The following is a 27501-nucleotide window of genomic DNA, read 5'->3' on the forward strand; positions in this document are numbered from 1 at the left end:
ACAAACAATAACAAATGCCCATATGGTTTATAATGTAAATAAAGTCCTTGGGCCCTGGATTTTCATTTTATATCTCAATTTTCTTATAAAATTAAAGTTTTGTCAAAAACAAGTGAAAACATTTATTAGAATTATAAAGATATAAATTTTAGGCTTTACAAAAATTTAAATTAAAAAATAGATTTTGGATATCTAGGGATTAAATATAGTAAATTTTGTTGGGAAAATTTGGTTTGTTTCCGATGATCGGGAGAACAAAAGAATGGTCGTTTTTATGAAAATATTTTATTAAAATGACTCAACTTTTTGCTGTAAGTGTAAAGCAAATATAATAGATCTTTGGTTTTTAAACAAATGAATTCTTAAATGTTATTGATTCTAGAGATTTAAACAATTTTTCTTTTGTCACTATATCTGCATAAACACAGCGGTATTTGGTTAATGATTTTTTAAAATAAACCAAACTTTTTCATTACATTTTTAAGAAAGTTTAAAGACAAATATTAATAAAGATATATTACAAAAATATTTTCTAAGTATCATTTTTTTTGTTTTTATCTGCAAGCGAAGAAATGGTTTATTTTCTCTTAGTTTAATTGATTCTCAAATTTTAACATTATTTTCATGTGGAAATACTCTTTGCATTTTAAACTGATTTTTTTCTAACTTAGTTGAACTTTTAAGGCATTATACTTTGAAAATTACTTTAAAAATACGAAAAGGTAAACGAAAATGCATTTTGAAAAATTAAATTCGCGATCACTTTAAGCACTTTCTAACTCCAAAAATTGATTCTTCTAGAGCAAAAATTAGTTTAGCATATTTGGTGACTCAAATTTGAAATTTGATTTGTAGCAAGAGAAAAATATTAAAAAAGCATACTTTTTTTTATCTAAGAGGCAAATTAATGGTATCAATATATTCGCAAATGTCTTATATACAGTTTAATACACTTTTAAGTCCATTATTTTTGGGCTTTGAGTGAACGTCTAATAAGATTGATTTCATCTCAATAAGAAAACTTATCATAAAAAAGTTTGAAAATGCAATCTATAATACAAAGTAGAATGATGTCTGTCCGTCTGAAGCTTAAGATCTCGGTAACCACTGAACTGATTGGGTTCTACTCTTCAGGGTATATACCTATTGGTCCTGTGGTGGTTTTAAGCTATTTTCTTGGGGGTGGGACACCCCAAACCCCCCCAAAAAATGAAAATTTTCCCCCCCAAAATTTTTTTTGTATTTTTTTTCTAATTTTAATGTTTTTTAAGTTTTTATTTAATTTTATATATGTTTTAAATTTTTTATATCTTTTTATATTTTTTTTATACTTTTTTATATTTTTGATTTTTTTTTTCTTCTTTTTAAATATCTTTTCTTCTTTTCAACTTTGTTTTTCAAATTCAAAAAGATTGTGAAACCTTCCTTCTCCTGTAGGGGCAAAGCCCCAAAAAGGCTAATGGCAAAGAAATTTTTAAAAACATTAAAAAAGAGAAAAAATTCGAAGGGTTTAGAAAATATAAATTAATATAAATAAATATAAAAAGATATAAACAAGTTATAAAGAGATATATAATGTTATAAAGAGTTATAAAAAGTTACAAAATACAGAAAATATCTAAAAATATGTGAAGAAAAAAAAAAATTTTTAATTCTCCCCTGATCCTTTAGGGAAAAGCCCCTAGAGGCTAGGAGCGAAGCCACTAGTCTATAATACAAAGTAGAACGATGTCTGTCTGTCTGTCTGTCCATCCTTCCGTCCATCTGTCTGAAGCTTAAGATCTCAGTAACCACTGAACCAATCGGATTCTACTCTTCAGGGTATATACCTATAGGTCCTGCGGTGGTTTTAAGCTATGTTCTTGGGGGTTGGGACACCCCCAACCCCCCAAAAACAAAAAAATCCCCCCCCATTTTTTTTTACAAATTTTATGAATTTTAAGAATTTTACGAAATTTACGAAGTTTACGAAATTTACGAATTTTACGAATTTTGCGAATTTAATCGCAAAATATTTTCCTGCTGGGTAGGTGCGAAAATTTGTGATCCGTTCTGCTGGGTAAGTAATAGAAGATGTAATTATACCTCTTGGGGCAAAGCCCCTAGAGGCTAGGGGCGAAGCCACTAGTAGAATTATAAGAGAAGAACTATAATGTGAACCCCTTTTTCGTAAATCTGACAAAGTTACTCCTCTAGCTGACAAAACACCTTAAAACTTTTCGAGTATATAATTTCTAGAAAGCTAACTTTATATTAAGAAACTCAACAATCCATAGCTAACTTATTAAAGGGCGAATATAGGTTTGATATGATATGAGCTTATTTCAAGCGTGCAATTATATAGATTATAAATAACTTAAAGACATTGACATATTTAACTGTATAAGTCCGTTTCTAGCCTAAAACCGAACTGATTTGTCGATATAATTACGTTATTTAGTGTGGTTCCCTAAGAAATCCAAACATCCCTGCATCACACAAGGCTGCGTCGGAAGGTTGTATTATAAAGCTTTTGTTCAATCATAGTCATAATGAAGACGAAAGGATTTGAATAAAAAGGATGCTGCAACTTTTACTTTTGATCAAATAAATTTTTCATAACATAATTTTGTAAAAGTACATTGAAAAAGGGAGGGCTGAAAACTAATTTTAAAAAAATATTTCAAAATTAAAATATTATTTTTGTTTGCTAAAAGTTACATCATATTTGTGTTTGTTACGCAGGCTCCAAAGGGTAAATATATCTTACATATTATATATTTTTATATAAATATATTGTATTTATCATGAATCAATCTAAAATCTTAGAAGAGAAAATAAATTGAAAAACTTAATATTATCTTTATGATGCACTATAAAGCAAAATTTTTGACGCTATTTAAAATTTGAATAAAATAGTATATAATTAAAGAAAATAAACATTTAAATTATCATTTAAGATGCATGCCAATGAGATAATCAATTAAAGTTAAGAAAACCAGTCAAAAAAGTCTTGTAAAGGGCTAAAATAAACGATTTTGTAGGCCATCTGATTTATTATATGTTGAAGTAAACACGAAAATTGCAAAATCTACTTAAGGATTTTTTTGAATTTTTAAATTTGGCATAGATATTCTAAAACTATGTAATGGCACCTTTGATATAAGCTCATATCATATCGAACCTATATTCGCCCTTTAAAGGATTTGTAATATGCTTTACACTATACTAGAAAAATAAATTTTTACACGATATAATTTATGTGAGAAAAGCTTTATCTTAAACTGTTTTTAACCTATTTTTAAAATGTATATAAAAAATATACTATGACACCAGTAGAATCAGACTGCAGAGCACAAATTTGAAACTTTTTTTGGGGGATTCAAAAATTAATTATTACTGTTGCTCTGGTCAGATTGACCAGTAGACTGGCCCAAAAAAACATGAATTTTTTAATCTTTACCATATCAATTTGCGGTTACCTTGAAGTTGTTACTGGCTCAAATGTAGACCTTTTAGTGAAAACTAGACCTCTTTACAATGAAAATTGATCTCGAAATTTCAATCTTAAGCTTTTTATCAAAAACTTCATATTTTCATGATTTTAACAAGAAATAATTAAAGAACTGCCAACCTAAAATAATGTAAGAAGAGTTCAAATATGAAGCAATTATAAAAAGTAGGCAGAACCGCCATTCCTGCCGAATAATTCCGAAAAAACGTCTATAAACATTGTTTTATTTAAATTGATAATTTGTGTAAGAAATTGAACTAAAACAGTAGCTATTAGTCTTATGAGAAGAGAAATGATGAAAAACTCTAAAAAACATACAGTTTAAAGACATAAAATAGCATGAGTGTTTTTAATAATTTCATGGCTCAACAGACATTATCGCCAATAAAGAGACAATTTACTTAAATAAAAAATTAAATGAAGGTAAAAAAATATGTAATATACTTATTCTCATATTCAACTTTAAAAAAAGCATACTAATAAAAAAATTAATATTGCAAAAAATAATTTGATTGTTTTTTATTAAACCAGGAATAAAGAGTAAGGCTTATCTTTAATTATTTTTCCTCAATGATTTTGCAGTATGAATTAGCTTTCCCAAATTATTGTAATTGTACAAAAATAAATTTTTATACTTTCTTTCTTCATATGATTATTCCTGGTGATTTTAATATTTTATTTCAATGTTTGTAAACAAACAGACAGAAAATTTGATGTTTTGCTTTATATCTGGTGTAAGGCATTCTTAATTTGGGGAAGTAAAGGTAAAAATAAATATGCATTTGACGAGATAGCGATAGATTTTTTCTTAAAATCAATTATAAGGCTAAAATCTACAAACAATACATAACCTATTTTTACATTCCGCACATTGAAAATCGATTTAGACCTTCATTTGGGCCACACTATTGACCAGAGCAAAGGTTTTTTTTTACTTGGGGTAATATTGTGGCTTAGAGAACAATTTTATATCATTCACGTTATATTGATACAATAAAAAAAAACATTATTTTGTTCAATGGAATTAAATTTTTTTCTAAAACAATTAATTTCAGTGAAAAATTTAACATAATACAATAAAACACATAATGCTAAAGTCAAACCAATAAGATTTCTTGTTTCATTTCAATTCCAATTCCAATTTCCGAAAGAGTGTTTTCACAAAGTGACTTATTTACAATGTAGTTAAATAATTTTTATTTAATTAAAATGAAAAGAATGAAAACTATACACTTTTTAAGGATCATGGAAAAAAAACAAAGTCATTCCTAATTAGGACAGAAGTCACTGGAAATTGATCTAAGGAAGGCTACTTATGTCCTTCATCTAACAAAATCTAACTTAAGGGAGGTGACTTATGTCCTTTGTCTGACAAATTCTTACATTAGGAAGGCTGCTTATGTCCTTCATCTTGCAAAACATAGCAAATTCTTGCAAAACATAGCAAATTCTTGCAAAACATAGCAAATTCTTGCAAAAAATAGCAAATTCTTGCAAAACATAGCAAATTCTTGCAAAACATAGCAAATTCTTGCAAAACATAGCAAATTCTTACAAAACATAGCAAATTCTTAGAAAACTTAGCTTTTCTGTCCTTCACATAGCTAATTCTTGCAAAACATAGCAACTTCTTACAAAAAATAGCAAATTCTTGCAAAATATAGCAAATTCTTACAAAACATAGCAAATTCTTGCAAAACAGCAAATTCTTGCAATGAGGGTTTCCAACTCAAAAACGAATTTTCAGCGCGATCCGACCACCGGTTCTCGATATACGGTGACCTGGTGCCCTTGGTACCGACGGTAAGATTTGGGAAATGGTTCGAATCCTTAGTAAATTTGGCTAAGTCCAAAAAATTTTTGACACTTAGAATATTTTCGACCTGGTGTCCTCTCATTTACTAAGGATTTGAACCATTTCCCAAATCTTACAGTCGGTACCAAGGACACCAGGTCACCGTATCTCAAGAACCGGTAGTCGGATCGCGCTGAAAATTCGTTTTTGAGTTTGGGACTCTTGTTGCAAGAATTTGCTATGTTTTGTTAGAATTTAGTATGTTTTGCAAGAATTTGCTATGTTTTGTAAGAATTTGCAATGTTTTGCAAGAATTTGCTATGTTTTGTAAGAATTTGCTATGTTTTGCAAGAATTTGCTATGTTTTGCAAGAATTTGCAATGTTTTGCAAGAATTTGCTATGTTTTGTAAGAATTTGCAATGTTTTGCAAGAATTTGCTATGTTTTGTAAGAAATTGCTATGTTTTGCAAGAATTTGCTATGTTTTGTAAGAATTTGCAATGTTTTGCAAGAATTTGCTATGTTTTGTAAGAATTTGCAATGTTTTGCAAGAATTTGCTATGTTTTGTAAAAATTTTCTATGTTTTGCAAGAATTTGCTATGTTTTGTAAGAATTTGCTATGTTTTGCAAGAATTTGCTATGTTTTGTAAGAATTTGCTATGTTTTGCAAGAATTAGCTATGTGAAGGACAGAAAAGCTAAGTTTTCCAAGAATTTGCTATGTTTTGTAAGAATTTGCTATGTTTTGCAAGAATTTGCTATGTTTTATAAGAAATTGCTATGTTTTGCAAGAATTTGCTATGTTTTGTAAGAATTTGCAATATTTTGCAAGAATTTGCTATGTTTTGTAAGAAATTGCTATGTTTTGCAAGAATTAGCTATGTGAAGGACAGAAAAGCTAAGTTTTCCAAGAATTTGCTATGTTTTGCAAGAATTTGCTATGTTTTGCAAGAATTAGCTATGTGAAGGACAGAAAAGCTAAGTTTTCCAAGAATTTGCTATTTTTTGCAAGAATTTGCTATGTTTTGTAAGAATTTGCAATGTCTTGCAAGAATTTGCTACGTTTTGTAAGAATTTGCTATGTTTTGCAAGAATTTGCTATGTTTTGTAAGAATTTGCTATGTTTTGCAAGAATTTGCTAGGTTTTGTAAGAATTTGCTATGTTTTGTCAGAATTTGCTATGTTTTGTAAGAATTTGCTATGTTTTGTAAGAAATTGCTATGTTTTGCAAGAATTTGCTATGTTTTGTAAGAATTTGCAATGTTTTGCAAGAATTTGCTATGTTTTGTAGGAATTTGCAATGTTTTGCAAGAATTTGCTATGTTTTGTAAAAATTTTCTATGTTTTGCAAGAATTTGCTATGTTTTGTAAGAATTTGCTATGTTTTGCAAGAATTTGCTATGTTTTGTAAGAATTTGCTATGTTTTGCAAGAATTAGCTATGTGAAGGACAGAAAAGCTAAGTTTTCCAAGAATTTGCTATGTTTTGTAAGAATTTGCTATGTTTTGCAAGAATTTGCTATGTTTTATAAGAAATTGCTATGTTTTGCAAGAATTTGCTATGTTTTGTAAGAATTTGCAATATTTTGCAAGAATTTGCTATGTTTTGTAAGAAATTGCTATGTTTTGCAAGAATTAGCTATGTGAAGGACAGAAAAGCTAAGTTTTCCAAGAATTTGCTATGTTTTGCAAGAATTTGCTATGTTTTGCAAGAATTTGCTATGTTTTGTAAGAATTTGCTATGTTTTGCAAGAATTTGCTATGTTTTGTAAGAATTTGCTATGTTTTGCAAGAATTTGCTATGTTTTGTAAGAATTTGCAATGTTTTGCAAGAATTTGCTATGTTTTGTAAGAATTTGCAATGTTTTGCAAGAAATTGCTATGTTTTGTAAGAATTAGCTATGTGAAGGACAGAAAAGCTAAGTTTTCCAAGAATTTGCTATGTTTTGTAAGAATTTGCTATGTTTTGCAAGAATTTGCTATGTTTTGTAAGAAATTGCTATGTTTTGCAAGAATTTGCTATGTTTTGTAAGAATTTGCAATGTTTTGCAAGAATTTGCTATGTTTTGTAAGAATTTGCTATGTTTTGCAAGAATTAGCTATGTGAAGGACAGAAAAGCTAAGTTTTCCAAGAATTTGCTATGTTTTGCAAGAATTTGCTATGTTTTGTAAGAATTTGCTATGTTTTGCAAGAATTAGCTATGTGAAGGACAGAAAACCTAAGTTTTCCAAGAATTTGCTATGTTTTGCAAGAATTTGCTATGTTTTGCAAGAATTTGCTATGTTTTGCAAGAATTTGCTATGTTTTGCAAGAATTTGCTATGTTTTGCAAGAATTTGCTATGTTTTGTAAGAATTTGCTATGTTTTGCAAGAATTTGCTATGTTTTGTAAGAATTTGCTATGTTTTGCAATAATTTGCTATGTTTTGCAAGAATTTGCAATGTTTTGCAAGAATTTGCTATGTTTTGCAAGAATTTGCCATGTTTTGCAAGAATTTGCTATGTTTTGTAAGAATTTGCTATGTTTTGCAAGAATTTGCTATGTTTTGTAAGAAATTGCTATGTTTTGCAAGAATTTGCTATGTTTTGTAAGAATTTCCTATGTTTTGCAAGAATTTGCTATGTTTAGCAAGAATTAGCTATGTGAAGGACAGAAAAGCTAAGTTTTCCAATATTTTGCTATGTGATGGACCAAAAACCAATTTTATGCAAGAATTTGCTATGTGAAGGACAGAAAAGCTAGGTTTTGTGAGGTGAAGGGAGGCTACTTATGTCCTCAATCTTGCAAAATCTTTTTTCAGGGAGGCATGTTATGCCCTTCATCTAACAAATTCTCACTTAAGGAAGGCTACTTATGTCCTTCCTAGGAAGGTGACTTCTGTCCTAATTTAGGAATGATCTTTCCATGATCCCTTTTTAAAAATATTTTATAAAAATAAGATTGAATAATCTTATTTTATATCATATTTGTATATGTGACAAAAATAATTTTGTTGTATTGCATAAACATTTGTTGTCATCAAATTTAACCCTTTACAGCCAATTTTTATGTGTTTAAAATAGGTGATAAAACACAAACATGTTAATGTTAATTCATTGGTATATTGTAAAGATTTAACTTTTTAGTGAATTTTTATAGTAAAATCATGAGGCCTAATTTTACTCTATACCAGAATACAATATTTATGAAGCAAAACACTCTAAAAGCTACAAATTTTACCCAAATAAAAAAAGACCTTTTGCTCTGGTCAAAATGACCACGGCAACAGTAAAAAATTAATATTTAAATCCCCCAAAAAAAGTTTATTGGGGACTTAATTCAAATTTAGGCTCTGCAGTCTGATTCTACTGGTGTCATAGTATATTTTTTATATATGTTTTAAAAATAGGTTAAGAACATTTTAAGAAATACGACTATTTACAGCTGACTCTTTATATGAACAAAATGAAAAAAAATATGCCATTTCTTCTTACCCATATGTGTACAGTGTATACACAGTACAACGCTAGGTCCTGTTGAAAACATAACGAACATACTGTTGTATTGCTATTTGTTGTTATTTTATTTTTATATAATTTATTTCGAGGTAAACATGAAACAAACTAAGAATTTATGTATTTTAAATGTTTAAAATAGACTAGCGGCTACGCCCCTAGAAGCCTCTAGGTGCACTTAAGGTAGGAGGGGTAAAAGTCGACCTCATCCAATTTAAATTTAAGTTTCAAAAGAGTAGAAAAAATATTTTTTTTTGGGGGGGGGGTGAAGACACCCTCTCCAAAAATAGTTTAAAACCTTCCCAGGACCTATAAAAAGCATCACTGTAAAGGAGAACAATAACGGTTCAGAGGTTAGCGAGATCCTTCGGGACAGACAAAAAACGCTTACTACTTTATATAATAGGATATGAATTACGAATTAAAGAATATAAATCATGTACATTTGAAGTCCGAGATATTTTTTTTTGTTTTAATAGAAACTCAAGAAAAAACTATGATTTTATTCATTTAAATTCATAAAGGGATTTTATAATAGATAAAGCATATTTATTATTAATGCACAGATAAAACATAGATGTGAAAGCAGTACTTCATGTGATGGACTTGATTCGAGTAAAAGTTGAAAGAACAGCTCTAAATAACTCTAATATGTAAAACTAGAAAATTTCAGTTTAATTTAACCAATGACAAGTTATTAAAGTTCTGTTATCCTCCTGCAGAATTTCACATGAGACATTATTTCTCTATAGTAATCACTCTACTGAAAATGCAAAAAATGTGTAGGTAATAATCCATTTGAAACCGAAGAGAGGGAACCCAGTAAAAGTGTCGGACTGATAATGACGTAAAAAAAATAATTAGCCAATGAGAAGCCATTATAAATTTTACCATTGGTTAATAATGGCCTCTCATTGGCTAATTTTTGTTTTTGACGTCATAAGCAGTCCGACACTATTACTGGGTTCGAAGAGAGGTTTTAATAAATATAAATAAAATGCACTAACCTTCTAGCAGTGCGCTTGGTTCTTACAAAGACAATAATCTTAGATCCCTCATCTGCACTTTGTATAATCTTGAATAGTTCCGCAAGCTTTGGAGATATTATCTCTTCATCTCTTTCTACTTCAATGGCTTTATACCTCTCCAGGGGGAAGTATTCTCGAATCTGTATCAAATTTTTACTTAATTATGAATTTTGATGTGATTCCTACTGTAGTCAGATTAACAGAAAAGAGACCATTTAGGGATATCTTATTTCATTCATATACATTATTATACTCCTTATATATAATCACATAGTTTTGTTCTAAGTTAAATACCAGAATAAAATAATTTGGGTATAGTCCCTTTTGGGGAAACACTCCTTGAGGGACAATTCTTCGTTTTTTTTCACAGAAGCTTTTCTCCTATTTCTAGCCCCTGCGGGCCAATTGCCTAACCCTGTGGGGCAATCACCTAACCCATTATAACCTAACATAAAATAACCTATCAAAAGCCATTACGACGAATCGCCCCTTAAGGGGCGTTGCCTCGAAAGGGACTATTCCCAATATTTTTAAAGTAATCTCCTTGTTACCCTTGTATTATTTCTATTATATGAAACTAGTAGCTATCCCCCTACCCAATCTTTTATTTTAGTTTTTAAAAAATTAAATAAAAAAATTTTACTCCTCCCCCCCCAGAAAATATTTTTTATTTGGGGTGGGAGTCCCTTCCCTCCAAATACTTAAAATCCTTCCCCGCGGTTAGCGAGATCCCTCAGTGCAGACAGACAGAGATCCTGTTACTTTTATATAAGGTTAAAATTACCATTTGTATTGGGATATCTTCCCTGATATCATTGAGCTCCTCAAGACAATATGTCAAACCAAAGTCGTTGAATATATTCTAAACAAGATAAAATTTACATATAATGAAGATGCAAAGCAATCATCTATAATACAAAGTAGCTTGATGTATGTACGTCCGTCCGTCTGTCTGTCCGTCCATCCGTCTGTTCCTTAAGATCTCGATAACCGCTGAACCGATCGGATTCTACTCTTCAGGGTATATACCTATTGGTCCTGTGGTGGGTTTAAGCTATTTTCTTGGGGGGTGGGACACCCCTAACCCCCCCCCCAAAAAAAAAAAAATCCCCCCCTTTTTTTTTATTTTGAATTTGATACTGGGGCAGATCCAATTTTTTTACAGAAAATTTTGAAATTGATACTGAGGCAGCTCCAATTTTTTTTCCCGAAAATTTTGAAATTGATACTGGGGCAGCTCCAATTTAATCCCCCGAAAATTTTGAAATTGATGCTGGGGCAGCTCCATTTTTTTTTAATTACCTCTTGGGGCAAAGCCCCTAGAGACTAGGGGTGAAGCCATATTTCATAAGGTAACAGAACAAATAAACAGTAAGGGCAAAATATAAATATGTAAGTTTTGAAAAAATTGTACGTAAATTTGTTGCAAATCTTCATAAATAAATAATGTCATTTAAAGACATACTGAAATTTTCAGAACGTGATTATAGAGATGTTCCTTATTGTAATATGAATCAGTACTCCAAAAATCAAATCAATCGGATAATTATATCACATAAATTTTTTTTGTAAAAAAAGATAAAAATCAATGTTTAAAATGTCCGGACATTCTGGTAATGATTATAGAGTTTTCTAAATCGTACCTAACTACTACAGGAAAAAGCGAGCAAAGTGTAAAATCTGTAGGACAATTCTAACATGCCTAAATTAACGAAAAAAGCTAACCGTTAAGGTTGTACGGACAGACCGATCTCAATATAGAAAAGTCAGTATATAAAAGTACTTGGCGTATGTATCCAGGTAAGTATCAGTTTTCAAAGACAACAAATATGAATATCTTTCAATGAAAGGTGGATGAAAACGGTAAAATTTTTTTTTTTTAAATTGGCATAAGTTTTGTTACAAATACTTAGACATATGAAAGGCTCATAGGTTTTTAATTCTTTGTTGGTACCTGGATAACCCACCCAAATTTGCTAATTTTTAAAATTTAGGTTGTCCTAAGAAAACTAATAAATTTAATATTAAAGTATAAATATCAATAAAAGATTATTGTGTAAATAAAGAACAAAATTTCGCCAATTAGTTGCGACATTTACTTGGGAAAATGCAGTAGCACCAAAAAAAGAAAAGAGAAACCTGGGCTTCAAAAAGAATTTCAAAAAGTTTGAGAAGCTGTTCCCGAGCTTCAGTGTTATCATCTCGTGGTAATTCCTCTATGGCATTCAATTCAACCTGATCAGAAAAAAATCTTAGAATTGTATATTGTGGTCATCTTTAAAAATACCCAGTTCATCTGCAGCTAGCAATGACAAAGGTAGAACACACACGCAGTGACGTCTATGGGGGGAGGGGGGGAAGGGTAATTATCCCGCCCCTAAACGAATTTGAGGGTGAAGCTTCAAATTTCAGTGAATATCAAAATCTTTTTCTTTAGGGGCAATTTATCTTGGCATGCTGCCAGGATGGTGTTACCCTCCCCAAAACTAGTTGAAAACCTTACTAGGACCTATTTGAAGCTACACTTTAAACTTTAAAGGAGAAACATATTAGTTCATCAGTTGGCAAAACTATAAGTTGATTATTGAGTTTTCATGTATAGGAATGAGATACTACTAAATACTTTATAGTACTTCATTATTAGGTAGGTACTTTTTTACATTATTAAATTACCCCCAAAAAATTTTACCACGAGGGTAATTTTTTTCGGGGGGAGGGGACATACCCCCCCCATAATCTGTTTAGGAGATAAATACAGATTTTCAAGCAGATTTCAGGGGGGTCAATTCCCCCCCAAGCAAATTTTACCCCCAGGGTAAAAATTTTAAGGGGGGGGGGGGGGGGGAATTTTCGGCGCGTTTTGCGCGCCATTTTACCCACACAATTACAAATTAATCCCCCTTCGAAGAGTAAAACTCAATCAGTTCAGCGGTTACCGAGATTTCTAACTTCAGACACACAGATATCGTTCTACTTTGTACTATAGATAGACATGATAAAGAGTAACCAAGATGTAAAAGGTGAAATAATAATGACCTTGACAACACTGTAGATGAGCCTCTCAATATTTTCATTCAGTTTTACTTCTTTTGGAATAAGTTTCTTCAGAGTCTGTAAGTAGAAACATTTTTTTAATATATTATGATTTTCTCACCCTCCCCCCTCCTCCATAAAACTTATAGGCACTTTTTGAAACCCCCTCAAAAAATTTTCTGGCCCTTTTTTAAATCAGGTATTTTTTTTACAATTTACACCTAAAATATGAGTTTTTAGCAACCCAAACCGCCCCTCCCCTCAACCAAACACACACAAAAAATTAAATTCTAGGGAGGGCAATTATAACTCCCCATGAAAATTTGACCACTAGGATGAAGAAAAAATGAAAAACTTGGACGTCATTGAATTTTTGTAAATTAAATTGTTTAACTTCAAAGTTTATTTTTAGCGTTTTTACCTTTGCGATTTTCTTGTAGGCTTCTAACACATCTTCTTCAAATTGTTTCTGTGTTTTTGTCAAGCTGCATAAATAATTTAAATGATGTTCTTTAAGGGGGGGGGGGGGGGGTTAATGCAACCATCTCGTAATCAATGAGTAAATGGCACTTGGAATTCGAGCAATCCATGGTAGGTCAGCCGTTTAACCGGTTTTTGGCTATTTTTAGGGCAAATCTATAATAAATTACGTAGGAATCAACTTTTTGAAACATATTTTGCTGTAAATCAAGTGAAATGATACTAAAAACCATTTTGAAGATTTCTAGATTTTTTTTGTTCTAAAAATAGCCAAAAAATGGCTAAACGGCTGAGCCGCCAGCCGTTACTTTCCAACTTTTCATTCGATTTAGGGAAAATAGACCTCTTATCCTCTAAGAATTTTTTTTTTCAATTTTGAAATTTTTTATACCCCTTCCCTCGACTATGAAATCTGGTCGCGGCGCTCGGCACCTTTGCCTGCCTAGTCGTAGCGCTCGGCCCCTAACCTACCTAACCGGGGGCTCTCGGCCCCCTAGCCTTTAACCTAACCTAACCTAACCTAATATATAGTTATATAGAGTTATAGTTCTGTCGGTGGGGAGGGTACCAAAATCTTAAAAATAGGAAAAATATTTCTAAGAGGATAACGAGAGAGAGAGAGAGAGAGAGAGAGAGAGAGAGAGAGAGAGAGAGAGAGAGAGGGGTCAAAAAGGCCAAATCCCGTATGGAGTAGATTCGTTACTAGAGTTAGACAGAATTAATAAAAGGGACTATATACGAACGAGGGCATTGGATGTTAGAATTATTCAGTAGTGATGTTTGATATTTTTGTGTGAATTAGCTAGGTTTCTGTTAAATCTAGCTAAATGAACGATAAAAATTACCATTACAATTGAAAATACAAAAAGAGTTTTTTTTTATAGCATCATGATATTAAATAAATCAATTTTTTAAACACAAAAGCAAACTTTCATAGCAAGTCTTCTTCCTTGTGAAGCTTTCAAGGAAATTTTTATGGTGATCTTTTAAATACACTTTGGACTCAACAAAGTATTTGATACTATTTAGAATTTTTTCTTTCTTTCTATAAAACCGCGATAGAACTTTATTTAACAGAAATCTAGTATATTTACACAATAAATTCATAATGTAACTGCTAAAGGTGGTAAACATCACTTGCTCTTGTTTGTGATGTGCATACTCCCATTTACCTGATATTTACAAAAGTAGGTTTGATATTGGCAGAAGGATTTTCTGAAATATTTTTTAGTATTATAAAGTTATAGTTGAAACAAATGTTTTTTTCAGAAAAATGATTGCAATCATAAGTTACAAGAATCGTTTAACACAAATAATTTTGTATTACAATAAATAAACAATTAGGCACCACTAAAATATTCGTCGTGGTGTTTTTGTGAAAATAAGACGGACATATAAGAAATGGTTTTCAAGTCTTGATAATCTTAAAATTAGGTGGTAGTAAATTTTAATTCTTTCAAATATATGCCCTATAGATATAGTTTAAACCATTGCACAGAAAAAAAAATATGTAGTTCACTAAATTCTAGTTTAAATGCATTACCCCTTTTATAAATTTTCTCAGGTTTCAGGGTGGAGGATGACTAGCCCATCTCCAAATTCCTAACTTAAAGCCCACCCCTTCCCACTCTCTGCCAAAAGGTAAAATTTCCAGTGAGTAGAGGTACGATGTAAAAATTGCTAATATTTTGAAATTTAAACTTACCTATTTTAGGTTTAAATATGTTTTGCGACTTGAAAGCTTCACAGATGTCTTTTATGCTTTTCTCGGCCTAAACGAAAAATAATTATAGTTTTACATTTATAGTAAATTTACAGTAAATAACTTCACATAAAAGTGCGAATTTTGCCCAAAAAATATATCTTTTTATATCTTGATCTTATAGCCTTAAATTGTTGTAAAGCTATTCATACCGATGCAATGCGACATAAAGGCTTAGGTTAGAATCATTTCAGATAAGACTTAACAAATATAATATCAAATTATATAGAACCCTTGCCCTCTATAATGACCTTAAAATTAATAAACTGGAAGAACAAATCTAGCCAATAATTTTTAAAAGCGAAGCTTTTCTATAATTAGGGTCGGTCCGTCCGTCCGTCCGTCCGTCCGTCACAGAGAGTTAGCTCTTTTCGTTAATTTAAACAGGTTAGAATTGTCCTATCGATTCCAAACTTTGCATGATGATTCCTATAGTAGTTAGGCACAAATAAGAAAGCGTAGCAACTCTATAAACAATACCAGAATGTCCGTACGTCCATTTTAAACATGTCGATTTTTAACTTTTTTGACAACAAAATTTTGTATGTTAAAATTATCCGATTCTTCTGATTTTTTGAAAACTGATTCCTATTACAACAAGATACAATGTTACAAGCGAAGCATCTCTATAAAAAAGTCCCAAAAATGTAAGTATGTCCTTAAACAGTATCATTTATTTATGCAGTTTTGCAACAAATTTTCTTAAAATATTGTTTGTACTGATGCATTTATATTCTGCTAATTCAGTTCTGACAATCTACAAGTGTTAATGTTCGTTTGTCCTTCCATTTCAGAGCTTCGCTTTTATGAATGTTGTCATCCTTGTTTTTTGTAAAATTTGTGAAAGCATGATTTAAGTTACTTGATATGTAGAATGCTTATATCCAACAAACCCCCCTTCTTACAACCAAGGGGTATCTTAGGGAAGGTTGAGAGATTATATTCTGACCAATTGCGACTTCATAGATTTTGAATTGGTGGAAAAGATGAAAACTATATGTCTTTTTAAAAAAAGGCATAATAAACTGTAAGCAAGAAAAACAGATTCTCAATAAAATAGCTATAATTATAATCATAAACATTTTTAGTAGCAAAGCTACTCTATAATTCACAATGTCCGTCCGGCCGCCCATCCGTAATTAATAAATTGGGGAAAACGTGATTTTCTCGGCTCCTATAAAAGATAGAGAGCTGAAATTTTTGACAACATTCCCATCATTAAGGAGCACAATTAATTATAAAACATCCATGGCGGTCGAACTGCTTTTTAGCAGGTTTTAGGCTATTTTTATATTTTCCAAATTTTTCCCATATCTTTGGTGTTTATGGTCCGATTTTCGAAATTTTTTCAGTTAAAGATATCAAAATTAAATTTCCTGTCGTTTGAAAAAAAAACAATGACGGTCAGACTGCCTTTTTGCAGGTTTTTGGCTATTTTTATATTTTTCACATTTTCCCCCATATCTTTAGTGTTTATGGTCCGATTTTCAAAATTTTTTCAGTTAAAGATATCAAATTAAATTTCCTGTCGTTTGAAGAAAACAACAATGACGGTCAGGCTGCCTTTTTGCAGGTTTTTGGCTATTTTTCACATTTTCCCCATATCTTTTGTGTTTATGGTCCAATTTTCAAAAAATTTTCAGTTAAAGCTATTAAAATTAAATTTCAGGCGTTTTAGGAAAAGTAACAATGGCGGCCAAACTGCCTTTTAGTAGGTTTTTGGCTATTTTTATATGTTTGACATATTTCCCCATATCTTTGGTATTTTTGGTCCAATTTTAAAACTTTTTTGCATTAACAGTTTCAGAATATTTTTTCCCATTATTGTTATGTGCATCTAGTATGTAATTTACTTTAACCGTCTTCATTATTCAAAATATATTACTCCAATAAATCTATTCTTGATTTTAATAAATGCACTTTAAATCTACTTCTACGTATTCCCATCCACAATTTTTTGTGCTTCGCTACTTATGGATGTTGTCATCCTTGTTTGGGTATAGTCCCTTTTGTGACAACTCCAACTAAAGGGAGTTTCGTCGTATTTTCACAGTAGCTTTAGATAGGTTATATTAGGCTAGTTTAGATGATTGCCCTGAAGGGTTAGAGCCCACTGCAGGGGCTAGAAATAGGAGAAAAGCTAATGTGAAAATCGAAACGCCCTTCAAGTTGCGTTGACACAAAAGGGACCATATGATTTTTTTCTTACCTTTTCCATTGTTTCTGCATTCCCCGGGGAGGCTGTCAGCCCCAACAATCTAAAATAGCATCCATAAATAAAAGTATGTTATTTTAAGAAAATTAAAAAAAAATATTTACAGGGGTGGGTTCTTAAAAATACAAGTATAGCTAAATCGAAAAAGGTAATGGGTAGCCATATCACAAAATTTAATTTTGAAATAATATCAATAAATTTCAACAAATTCTCAAGATGAAAAAAGGTATATTTACAGAAGATTTTATCCAATTACTCCCCCCCCCCCCTCCCACATTATTTTTAAATAAATTGGAAATTAAAAGGATGTATTTTTTCCCTATGCCTAATCTCTTCGGGGACTATACCTGTGGTCGTCACTGCGGAACTACATATAATAATATAACCTAACCTGACCTAAACTGTTTAACAAACAAACAAAATCCAACCAATGCATATACTTTTAAAATAGGGAGGGCTGGAGGTTATCAGTGCTTTGTGTGATAACGCCGATACTATATAATAGGACAGTTATGCTTTAATGAAAAACAAACATTTATTTTACTTAACACACACTAACACATCTAACTACTTTGACATGCTACATAAATGATTAGAAATACTCGCCTGGGTTTATCCTTTTTGTCCATATCATGAATACGTTTAATAATTTTGTTGTACATGTGTTCTCCAGTACAATGGTGGGCCTCGTCAAAAACAATACAGCTAGAAAAAGAAGATTTATAAAGTGTCTTTTTACAAAGTTTTTTTAGGGGTTTCCTTTCCCACTTCTCCTCTCATCTCCCTTATTATATGACGTCAATCGGCTGAACTTTTGAATCACTTTGAAAAGCTTCAAAAAAAGGAATGAGCAAAAAACAAGCAAATTTTAGCAATTCATAAGTCAATTACATTTCTTAACCCCCCCCCCCCCTCACCTCAATATAATGTAAATAAATTATAATATTAAATAAAGTACTTGTAAACTGAAAGACTTTTTCACACAAGTGAATAAATTTTCAATATTTTTTACAGTGATATTAATGAAATCAGCCTAAGATATAATTTTATCTTGAATTGACTGCCAGAAAAATTTCAGCTTCTGTTCTATCTAATTTGATAGTAAAATTATTACCAAAACATTTGTAGCTGAATTTCTTTAGAAAAGATATGATGATTTAAAGCACCAGCAGTAATTACAAGCACATCATAATCATCCTAAAAAAAACTTTATATTGTATCTGTTGTTAAAAAAAACCTTTTGCACTGACAGATGACAGGATTTGGGCTATTTATTTTGCAAATCTCCTATCTCAGAATTATGTTCCTGAGAAAAAATCTCCCCCCCCCCCCAAAAAAAAACAAACATTTTTTTATAATTAAAAAGTATATTTTTGGACATCTTCTAACTGCTCTTTGGACGAAGCACCTAGAGGCTATAAGCGAAGCCAATCTTTATAAAATAAAGTAACAGGATATGTTTCTATGTCTTTACTGTTTACTCTCCTATAAATGCTTTATATCTCTTAGGAAAGTTTTTAGCTGTTTTAATTTCTTAAACGCCACTTAATTAGGATCGCAACTGATACAAAAAATGTTCCAATTCACCATACTAAACAAGCTGTTAAAGTCATTTTTCATGAATAAGGTATAGAGAACAAGTGAAATACATCTAAAATAATATTTGGGAGGCAAATAAAAGGTCGTCAACGACAACTGAAAATCACATATAGGTTTCGTGATTTTTTTCGAACTAATTTCGTTGTTGGTATAAGCAGGTCTTTTTTTACCTGTTGAAGTTTTTGAATCATTGCCCTTGTCTTATTTTGTCCAGTAAGCCCTAAAACTCTGAGTCCAGTTTCTCTAGCAATAACCTAAAAAAATTATTAGCCATATTTTACCCGAAATTTTACATAGTTAAAATTTTTTCAAATAAAGTAGGGCTCAACAGCCCAAGCTGTAACCAACATCATCTATGAGGCCTTCAGAAGCCTTACCTTGGCTGCGCGGATTTGTGAGTCAAACAATTTTTTTAATCGTTAGAAAATTCTGTATTCTATATTAAAAAAAGATTTTCATTTATCTATTGAGATATCACAAACCACTGAATATCTTCAGATCTATTATCTATGAAAACTTTATAAAAGACTAGAGCTATGCCCCTAGAGGCCTCTAGTGGCACTTTAAATGTTTTTTTTTATTATTTCAAATATCTAATTTGAGAAATAATTTGTCTATGTTGCGTTCAAGTCTCTACATAAAAGCGAGAATATTAAAAAAATCTCTTGGGAGGGTGGTGGTACCCTTCCCCATTTAGTTATAAATCTTTCCTGGACATATGAGAAGTACCCTGTTAAGGAAAACCCGATCGATTCAGTGGTTAGCGAGATCCTTCGGTACAAAAATACAAACACACAAAAAGACAGACATCCCGTTACTTTATTACAAGGATTCGGAAAGATTTTCCTTCTTATTTTCAAATGAAAAAAATCCTCTAAGCTGTTTGTTACCTTAGCTTGTTGATCAGCAAGTGATACTCTGTCCACAATAAAGAGTCCCATTCTCTCTTTATTTAAAATCTTAAATTTTTTCAACAACATACAGGCAATCAGCGTTTTTCCTTTAAAAATACAGTTTTGTGTTAGTTTTGGAAAACTCTGTACATATAAGTGCCCAGACCACATACCCCCCCCCCCTTCCCACCCTTATCTTAAAAATGAATTAAAGTAATCCAATCTAATACCTCACCTAATTTGATCTAAAGTAATAAACAAACAAACGATAAAAAACTAGCTCCTCCTCCCTTGCTATAAGAAAGGGAGGGGGGGGGGGGGTAACAGTGCTCAAGATAAAATAAACAAGAGTTATATGAAATAGACCTGCTCCTGTAGGTAACACAGCTATGAGGTCATCTCGCAATGCAAGTTGGTAGGTTTCCAGCTGAAATAAAAATATCTTGTCTTGGATACTTCTTTCAAGTGTTAGGTTTTCATGTATTATGTTTTGAAACTTTGAAAATAAGAATTTTTTTCAAGAATCAATGCCTTGTAGTTTTAACTATTGACTAGATAAGGTTTTTTATGTGTACTTCAGTTTCCTAACATTAAAGGAATAGTTGCATGAAGTGCATTTCAGAAATTTGATTTCAAGCATAAGTTACAAGTATACAAACAAAAACATATAATTTCGTATTACAATAATAAAATAAAAAAAACAATTAGACATCAGTAAATTAGTCGTTATGCTGTTTTTTTATGATAATAAACCGGCTGTATGAATTGCATATATCAAAGAATGTGATTTTTAAGTCTTGTTATTTCTAAAACTACATGGTAAAAAGTTCTTTCAAATAAAAACCCTGTAAATATAGATTAAACCATTGAACATGAAAAAATCTACAGTTCACTTAATTCAAGTTTAAATGCAAAAAATAACCTGGTAATCACGTGGTGTTTTTTGAATCAGCAGTTCATCTCCGAAAACAGCACAAGGAGGCGGACGGATCTTAAAGTATTAAAGAAGAAGTAGTTTGCGCTAAATCCGTAAAGGTGTGAGTTTTAAGGCTTAAAAATAGTAGTAGAACGATATTATTCACTAAATATGTGTATTTCTTATTGAAAAGAACTATAGACCGACACTTAAAAAAAAGTTAACATAAAATTTTATCGTTCTATACTGTTTTTAACTTAAAACTCACAACCTTTACGGATTTTTAACGCAACCTACTCCTCCATTTGTTATCTTTTATATCAATTAGACAACAACGCGGTAACCTCAAATATGATATTCAAATATCAAAAAATGAATAAAATTTTATGATAATTTTTGGTGACGAGAAGGAAACTGTCCCAATTTTGTATAATATTTGCGGAACAAGTTTTAGTTACGTCACATACGTTTCGGGAAAGAGAAAGGGAAGGGGGGAAGAAAATCTCTTCAAAAGAGATGGGAGAAAAGGGGGCTTTCTTACTATAATAGGCTGAGTTGATTAGACAAAAAAAAAATCATATATAAAGATGCAACGAGTGCAAACTGCAATGTTTGCTATGCTCTTTGTAAATCTACTTTATGTTGCCTTTCCATAGATAAATTAATTTGTATTTTCTAGAAAATAATTAACTTTTAAATTCATCCAGCTTGGATAGGATATAGGTAGAATTTTGTATTTTGCTTGTTTATTGCCCCTACAGGGCCATATCCTAACATAGAGAAAATAGACAACATAAAGAGAAATCAACGAAGTACAAAAAGAACTTTCTTCTTACTCGAACTAATTTATTTTTAAAAACAGAACTGAAATATATGACTGCTAGCGGCTACGCACCTAGATGCCTTTAGTGGCACTTAATTTTTTTTTATATTTAAAATATGTCTATGTATTTCGATTTTTTGTGATTTCTCTTGGGAGGGTGGTGGTACCCTCCCCCAAAATAGTTAAAAACTTTCACGGGACATATGAGAATCTACCCTGTTAAGGAGAACCCAATCAGTTCAGCGGTTAGCGAGATCCTTTGGTACAGACACACAGACAAACAAGCAGACAAACATCCTGTTACTTTAGTATAAGTATTATGCGTTATATTTTATTCGTGTTCAGAAAAGCATGGAAACAGTATTGAAATAAAAACTGCGTCCCATGGCTATGACGGCATCTTAAATTTTTAGAGGATATTATCTGCACTAGACTTTCTGGATCTAGTTGATTTAATTACATTTCCACGAATGCCCATTAATTTGACATTTTTCACCTATTTATAGCCACCCATAGGTGGCTAACTCTCCAAGGCACTTCTACCCCTTTAATTACCTAATCGAGGAGCTTAACTCTGCAGGTCAATTATAACCTTTATAAACTAACGTTACCTAAAAGCCAAAATTGTCTAAATATTCTTAGTTATGGGCAATGTGTATCGGTCGACCGGGTCTACCAAATAGTTTTTCAAAAGTCTTAAAACAGAAAAAAAATAACAGTTTTAATTTTTATTAAACATAAATAATTGTATATACATAACAACTACAAACTTTAAAAAAGGCTATATAATTTCACAAATCATGGTGAAAACAAGGATGACAACATCCATAAAATCGAAGCTCTAAACGGCAGGTATAACAAAACTGATTTTAAGCTTTTAATTTTCATTATCTACAGAAAGCTGACTATAATACGATGCAATATATGACTATTAATATACAAAAAATACAACATTTTATACTTTATCACAATAAAAAAAAAACAATTATAAACAACATTAACTAGATTTTGAAAATTAAATAAAAAAGGGATAAAAAAGTAAAGCTTTTGATTATGTAAGGTATATTTTTTGTTTTCATCTTTGGGAACTTTTCTTTAGTTTTTTAAAATGAAAAGTTTGATTTGTCCATGTTTTCTAATTAGTTTTTATGTAAAAAAGTAAATGCAATGTTTACATACCCTGAGACAAATAGTAAAAAAGGGGGTATAGTCCTTTCCATGACATCGCTCCATATGGGGCGATGATTTTCTATAGCTCCTTCAAGGAGCTATAGCATAGCCTCTTATCATATGGAGCGATGTGATAGCCCCTTTTAAGGAGCGTTCATATCGCCTCTTATGATAAGAGGCTATGCTATAGCTCCTTCATGGCCTCTTAATAGCTCCTTTGAAGGGGCGTTAATATCGCCTCTTATGATAAGAGGCTATGCTATAGCCCCATGATGGCTCCTTCATAGCCTCTCCATCGCCCCTCCGTAGTCCCTTACCTTAATTTATATAACAACCCACTTGATGGCCCCTACATCGCTCCTCCATCGCCCCTTCTCCAAATTTATATTACATTGTACTTTGATGGCCCCTACATCGCTCCTACATCGCCCCTACATCGCTCCTTCATCGCTCCTTCTCCAAATTTATATTAAATTGTACTGTGATGGCCCCTACATCGCTCCTACATCGCTCCTTCTCCAAATTTATATTAAATTGTACTGTGATGGCCCCTACATCGCTCCTACATCGCTCCTTCATCGCTCCTACATCGCCCCTTCATCGCTCCTTCTCCAAATTTATATTACATTGCAACTTGATGGCCCCTACATCGCTGCTACATCGCTCCTTCATCGCTCCTACATCGCCCCTCCATCGCTCCTACATCGCTCCTTCTCCAAATTTATATTAAATTGTACTGTGATGGCCCCTACATCGCTCCTACATCGCTCCTTCATCGCTCCTACATCGCCCCTTCATCGCTCCTTCTCCAAATTTATATTACATTGTACTTTGATGGCCCCTACATCGCCCCTCCATTGCCCCTCCATCGCTCCTACATCGCCCCTCCATTGCTCCTTCATCGCTCCTTCTCCAAATTTATATTACATTGTACTTTGATGGCTCCTACATCGCCCCTCCATCGCTCCTACATCGCCCCTCCATCGCTCCTACATCGCTCCTTCTCCAAATTTATATTAAATTGTACTGTGATGGCCCCTACATCGCTCCTACATCGCTCCTTCATTGCTCCTACATCGCCCCTTCATCGCTCCTTCTCCAAATTTATATTACATTGCAACTTGATGGCCCCTACATCGCTCCTACATAGCTCCTCCATCGCTCCTCCATCGCTCCTTCATCGCTCCTACATCGCCCCTTCATCGCTCCTTCTCCAAATTTATATTACATTGCAACTTGATGGCCCCTACATCGCTCCTCCATCGCCCCTTAATAGCCCCTTACCTTAATTTATATAACAAAGCTCCTATATGGCCTCTCTATCGCCCCTTAATAGCCACTTAATTTAATTATATAACATTGCCCCTACATAGCCTCTCCATCGCCCCTTAATAGCCCCTTACCTAAATTTATATAACAAAGCTCCTATATAGCCTCTCCATCGCCCCTTAATAGCCCCTTACCTTAATTATGTAACATAGCCCCTACATAGCCTCTCAATCGCCCCTTAATAGCCTCTTACCTTAATTTATATAACATAGCCCCTATATAGCCTCTCCATCGCCCCTTAATAGCCCCTTACCCTAATCTATATAACATAGCCCCTACAAAGCCTCTCCATCGCCCCTTAATAGCCCCTTACCTTAATCTATATAACAAAGCTCCTACATAGCCTCTCCATCGCCCCATAATAGCCTCTTACCTTAATTATGTAACATAGCCCCTACATAGCCTCTCCATCGCCCCTAAATAGCCCCTTACCCTAATTTATATAACATAGCCCCTACATAGCCTCTCCATCGCCCCTTAATAGCTCCTTACCTTAATTTATATAACATAGCCCCTACATAGCCTCTCCATCGCCCCTTAATAGCCCCTTACCTTAATTTATATAACATAGCCCTACATAGCCTCTCCATCGCCCCTTAATAGCCCCTTACCTTAATTTATATAGCATAGCCCCTACATAGCCTCTCCATCGCCCCTTAATAGCCTCTTACCTTAATTTATATAATCCTTACCTTAATATATATAACATAGCCCCTACATAGCCTCTCCATCGCCCCTGAATAGCCCCTTACCCTAATTTATATAACATAGCCCCTACATAGCCTCTCCATCGCCCCTTACCTTAATTTATATAACATAGCCCCTACATCGCCCCTCCATCGCTCCTACATCGCCCCTTCATCGCTCCTTCTTCAAATTTATATTAAATTGTACTGTGATGGCCCCTACATCGCTCCTACATCGCTCCTTCATTGCTCCTACATCGCCCCTTCATCGCTCCTTCTCCAAATTTATATTACATTGCAACTTGATGGCCCCTACATCGCTCCTACATAGCTCCTCCATCGCTCCTCCATCGCTCCTTCATCGCTCCTACATCGCCCCTTCATCGCTCCTTCTCCAAATTTATATTACATTGCAACTTGATGGCCCCTACATCGCTCCTCCATCGCCCCTTAATAGCCCCTTACCTTAATTTATATAACAAAGCTCCTATATGGCCTCTCTATCGCCCCTTAATAGCCACTTAATTTAATTATATAACATTGCCCCTACATAGCCTCTCCATCGCCCCTTAATAGCCCCTTACCTAAATTTATATAACAAAGCTCCTATATAGCCTCTCCATCGCCCCTTAATAGCCCCTTACCTTAATTATGTAACATAGCCCCTACACAGCCTCTCAATCGCCCCTTAATAGCCTCTTACCTTAATTTATATAACATAGCCCCTATATAGCCTCTCCATCGCCCCTTAATAGCCCCTTACCCTAATCTATATAACATAGCCCCTACAAAGCCTCTCCATCGCCCCTTAATAGCCCCTTACCTTAATCTATATAACAAAGCTCCTACATAGCCTCTCCATCGCCCCATAATAGCCTCTTACCTTAATTATGTAACATAGCCCCTACATAGCCTCTCCATCGCCCCTAAATAGCCCCTTACCCTAATTTATATAACATAGCCCCTACATAGCCTCTCCATCGCCCCTTAATAGCTCCTTACCTTAATTTATATAACATAGCCCCTACATAGCCTCTCCATCGCCCCTTAATAGCCCCTTACCTTAATTTATATAACATAGCCCTACATAGCCTCTCCATCGCCCCTTAATAGCCCCTTACCTTAATTTATATAGCATAGCCCCTACATAGCCTCTCCATCGCCCCTTAATAGCCTCTTACCTTAATTTATATAATCCTTACCTTAATATATATAACATAGCCCCTACATAGCCTCTCCATCGCCCCTAAATAGCCCCTTACCCTAATTTATATAACATAGCCCCTACATAGCCTCTCCATCGCCCCTTAATAGCCCCTTACCTTAATTTATATAACATAGCCTCTACATAGCCTCTCCATCGCCCCTTAATAGCCCCTTACCTTAATTTATATAACATAGCCCTACATAGCCTCTCCATCGCCCCTTAATAGCCCCTTACCTTAATTTATATAGCATAGCCCCTACATAGCCTCTCCATCGCCCCTTAATAGCCTCTTACCTTAATTTATATAATCCTTACCTTAATATATATAACATAGCCCCTACATAGCCTCTCCATCGCCCCTGAATAGCCCCTTACCCTAATTTATATAACATAGCCCCTACATAGCCTCTCCATCGCCCCTTAATAGCTCCTTACCTTAATTTATATAACATAGCCCCTACATAGCCTCTCCATCGCCCCTTAATAGCCCCTTACCTTAATTTATATAACATAGCCTCTACATAGCCTCTCCATCGCCCCTTAATAGCCCCTTACCTTAATTTATATAACATAGCCTCTACATAGCCTCTCCATCGCCCCTTAATAGCCCCTTACCTTAATTATGTAACATAGCCCCTACATAGCCTCTCCATCGCCCCTTAATATCCCCTTACCTTAATTATATAACATAGCTCCTACATAGCCTCCCCATCGCCCCTTAATAGCCCCTTACCCGATTTTATATAACATAGCCCCTAAATAGCCTCTTCATCGCCCCTTAATAGCCCCTTACCTTAATTTATATAACATAGCCCCTACATAGCCTCTCCATCGCCCCTTAATAGTCCTTTACCTTAATTTATATAAAATAGCCCCTATATAGCCTCTCTATCGCCCCTTAATAGCCAATTTATATAACATAGCCGCTACATAGCCTCTCCATCGCCCCTTAATAGCTCCTTACCTTAATTTATATAACATAGCCTCTCCATCGCCCCTTAATAGCCCTCCATCGCCACTTAAAAGCCCCTTACCTTAATTTATATAACATAGCCTCTACATAGCCTCTCCATCGCCCCTTAATAGCCCCTTATATCCTCCTTCAAAACAGTTATACACCTTCCCAGGATCTATTGGAAGCTACCCTATAAAGGAGAACCATATTGGTTCTGCAGTTAGCGATCTTCTTTGATACATACAGACAATGATCCTGTTACTTTTTATAAGGATTAAAAATAAAATGGCCTAAAGCCATCTCATTACCCATAGGAAGCTTCACTGTAAAGGAGAACCATGTCGGTTTAGTGGTTAGCAAGGTACAGACAGACATACATACAGACAAAGATCCTGTTACTTTATTATAAGGATTAAAATAAAATAGTTATTAACCTCCCCAGGACCTATGAGAAGCTACCCTATTAAGGAGAACGATCTCAGGACCTATAGGAATCTTCACTGTAAAGGAGAACCATATTGGTTCATCGGTTAGCAAGATCCTTGGGTACAGACAGACATTCATACATACAGACAAAGATTCTGTTAATTTATTTTAAGAAATACAGATAAAATTGTTATAAA

The 27501-nt window shown here is 33.2% G+C and overlaps 1 protein-coding gene across 1 annotated transcript in view; it reads right to left on the reverse strand.

Moving 5' to 3' along the window:
- LOC145313361 (uncharacterized) overlaps positions 1–27501 on the reverse strand; it is a 79006-nt gene that overhangs the window by 29088 nt on the left and 22417 nt on the right. Inside the window, exons 3-16 of the mRNA XM_080152722.1 lie at positions 20715–20783; positions 20159–20219; positions 19790–19899; positions 19070–19153; positions 18415–18497; positions 17907–18005; positions 17295–17343; positions 15029–15095; positions 14496–14538; positions 13265–13328; positions 12847–12921; positions 11950–12045; positions 10595–10672; positions 9790–9950 (exon numbers count right to left, since the gene is read on the reverse strand). Coding sequence (XP_080008848.1) covers positions 9790–9950; positions 10595–10672; positions 11950–12045; positions 12847–12921; positions 13265–13328; positions 14496–14538; positions 15029–15095; positions 17295–17343; positions 17907–18005; positions 18415–18497; positions 19070–19153; positions 19790–19899; positions 20159–20219; positions 20715–20783 — 1139 coding nt within the window. The remainder of the gene's footprint in view (positions 1–9789; positions 9951–10594; positions 10673–11949; positions 12046–12846; positions 12922–13264; positions 13329–14495; positions 14539–15028; positions 15096–17294; positions 17344–17906; positions 18006–18414; positions 18498–19069; positions 19154–19789; positions 19900–20158; positions 20220–20714; positions 20784–27501) is intronic.

The sequence above is a fragment of the Acartia tonsa genome, chromosome 3, assembly GCF_053477335.1.
Source record: "Acartia tonsa isolate MP-2025a chromosome 3, ASM5347733v1, whole genome shotgun sequence".
Classification (NCBI taxonomy): Eukaryota; Metazoa; Arthropoda; class Copepoda; order Calanoida; family Acartiidae; genus Acartia; species Acartia tonsa.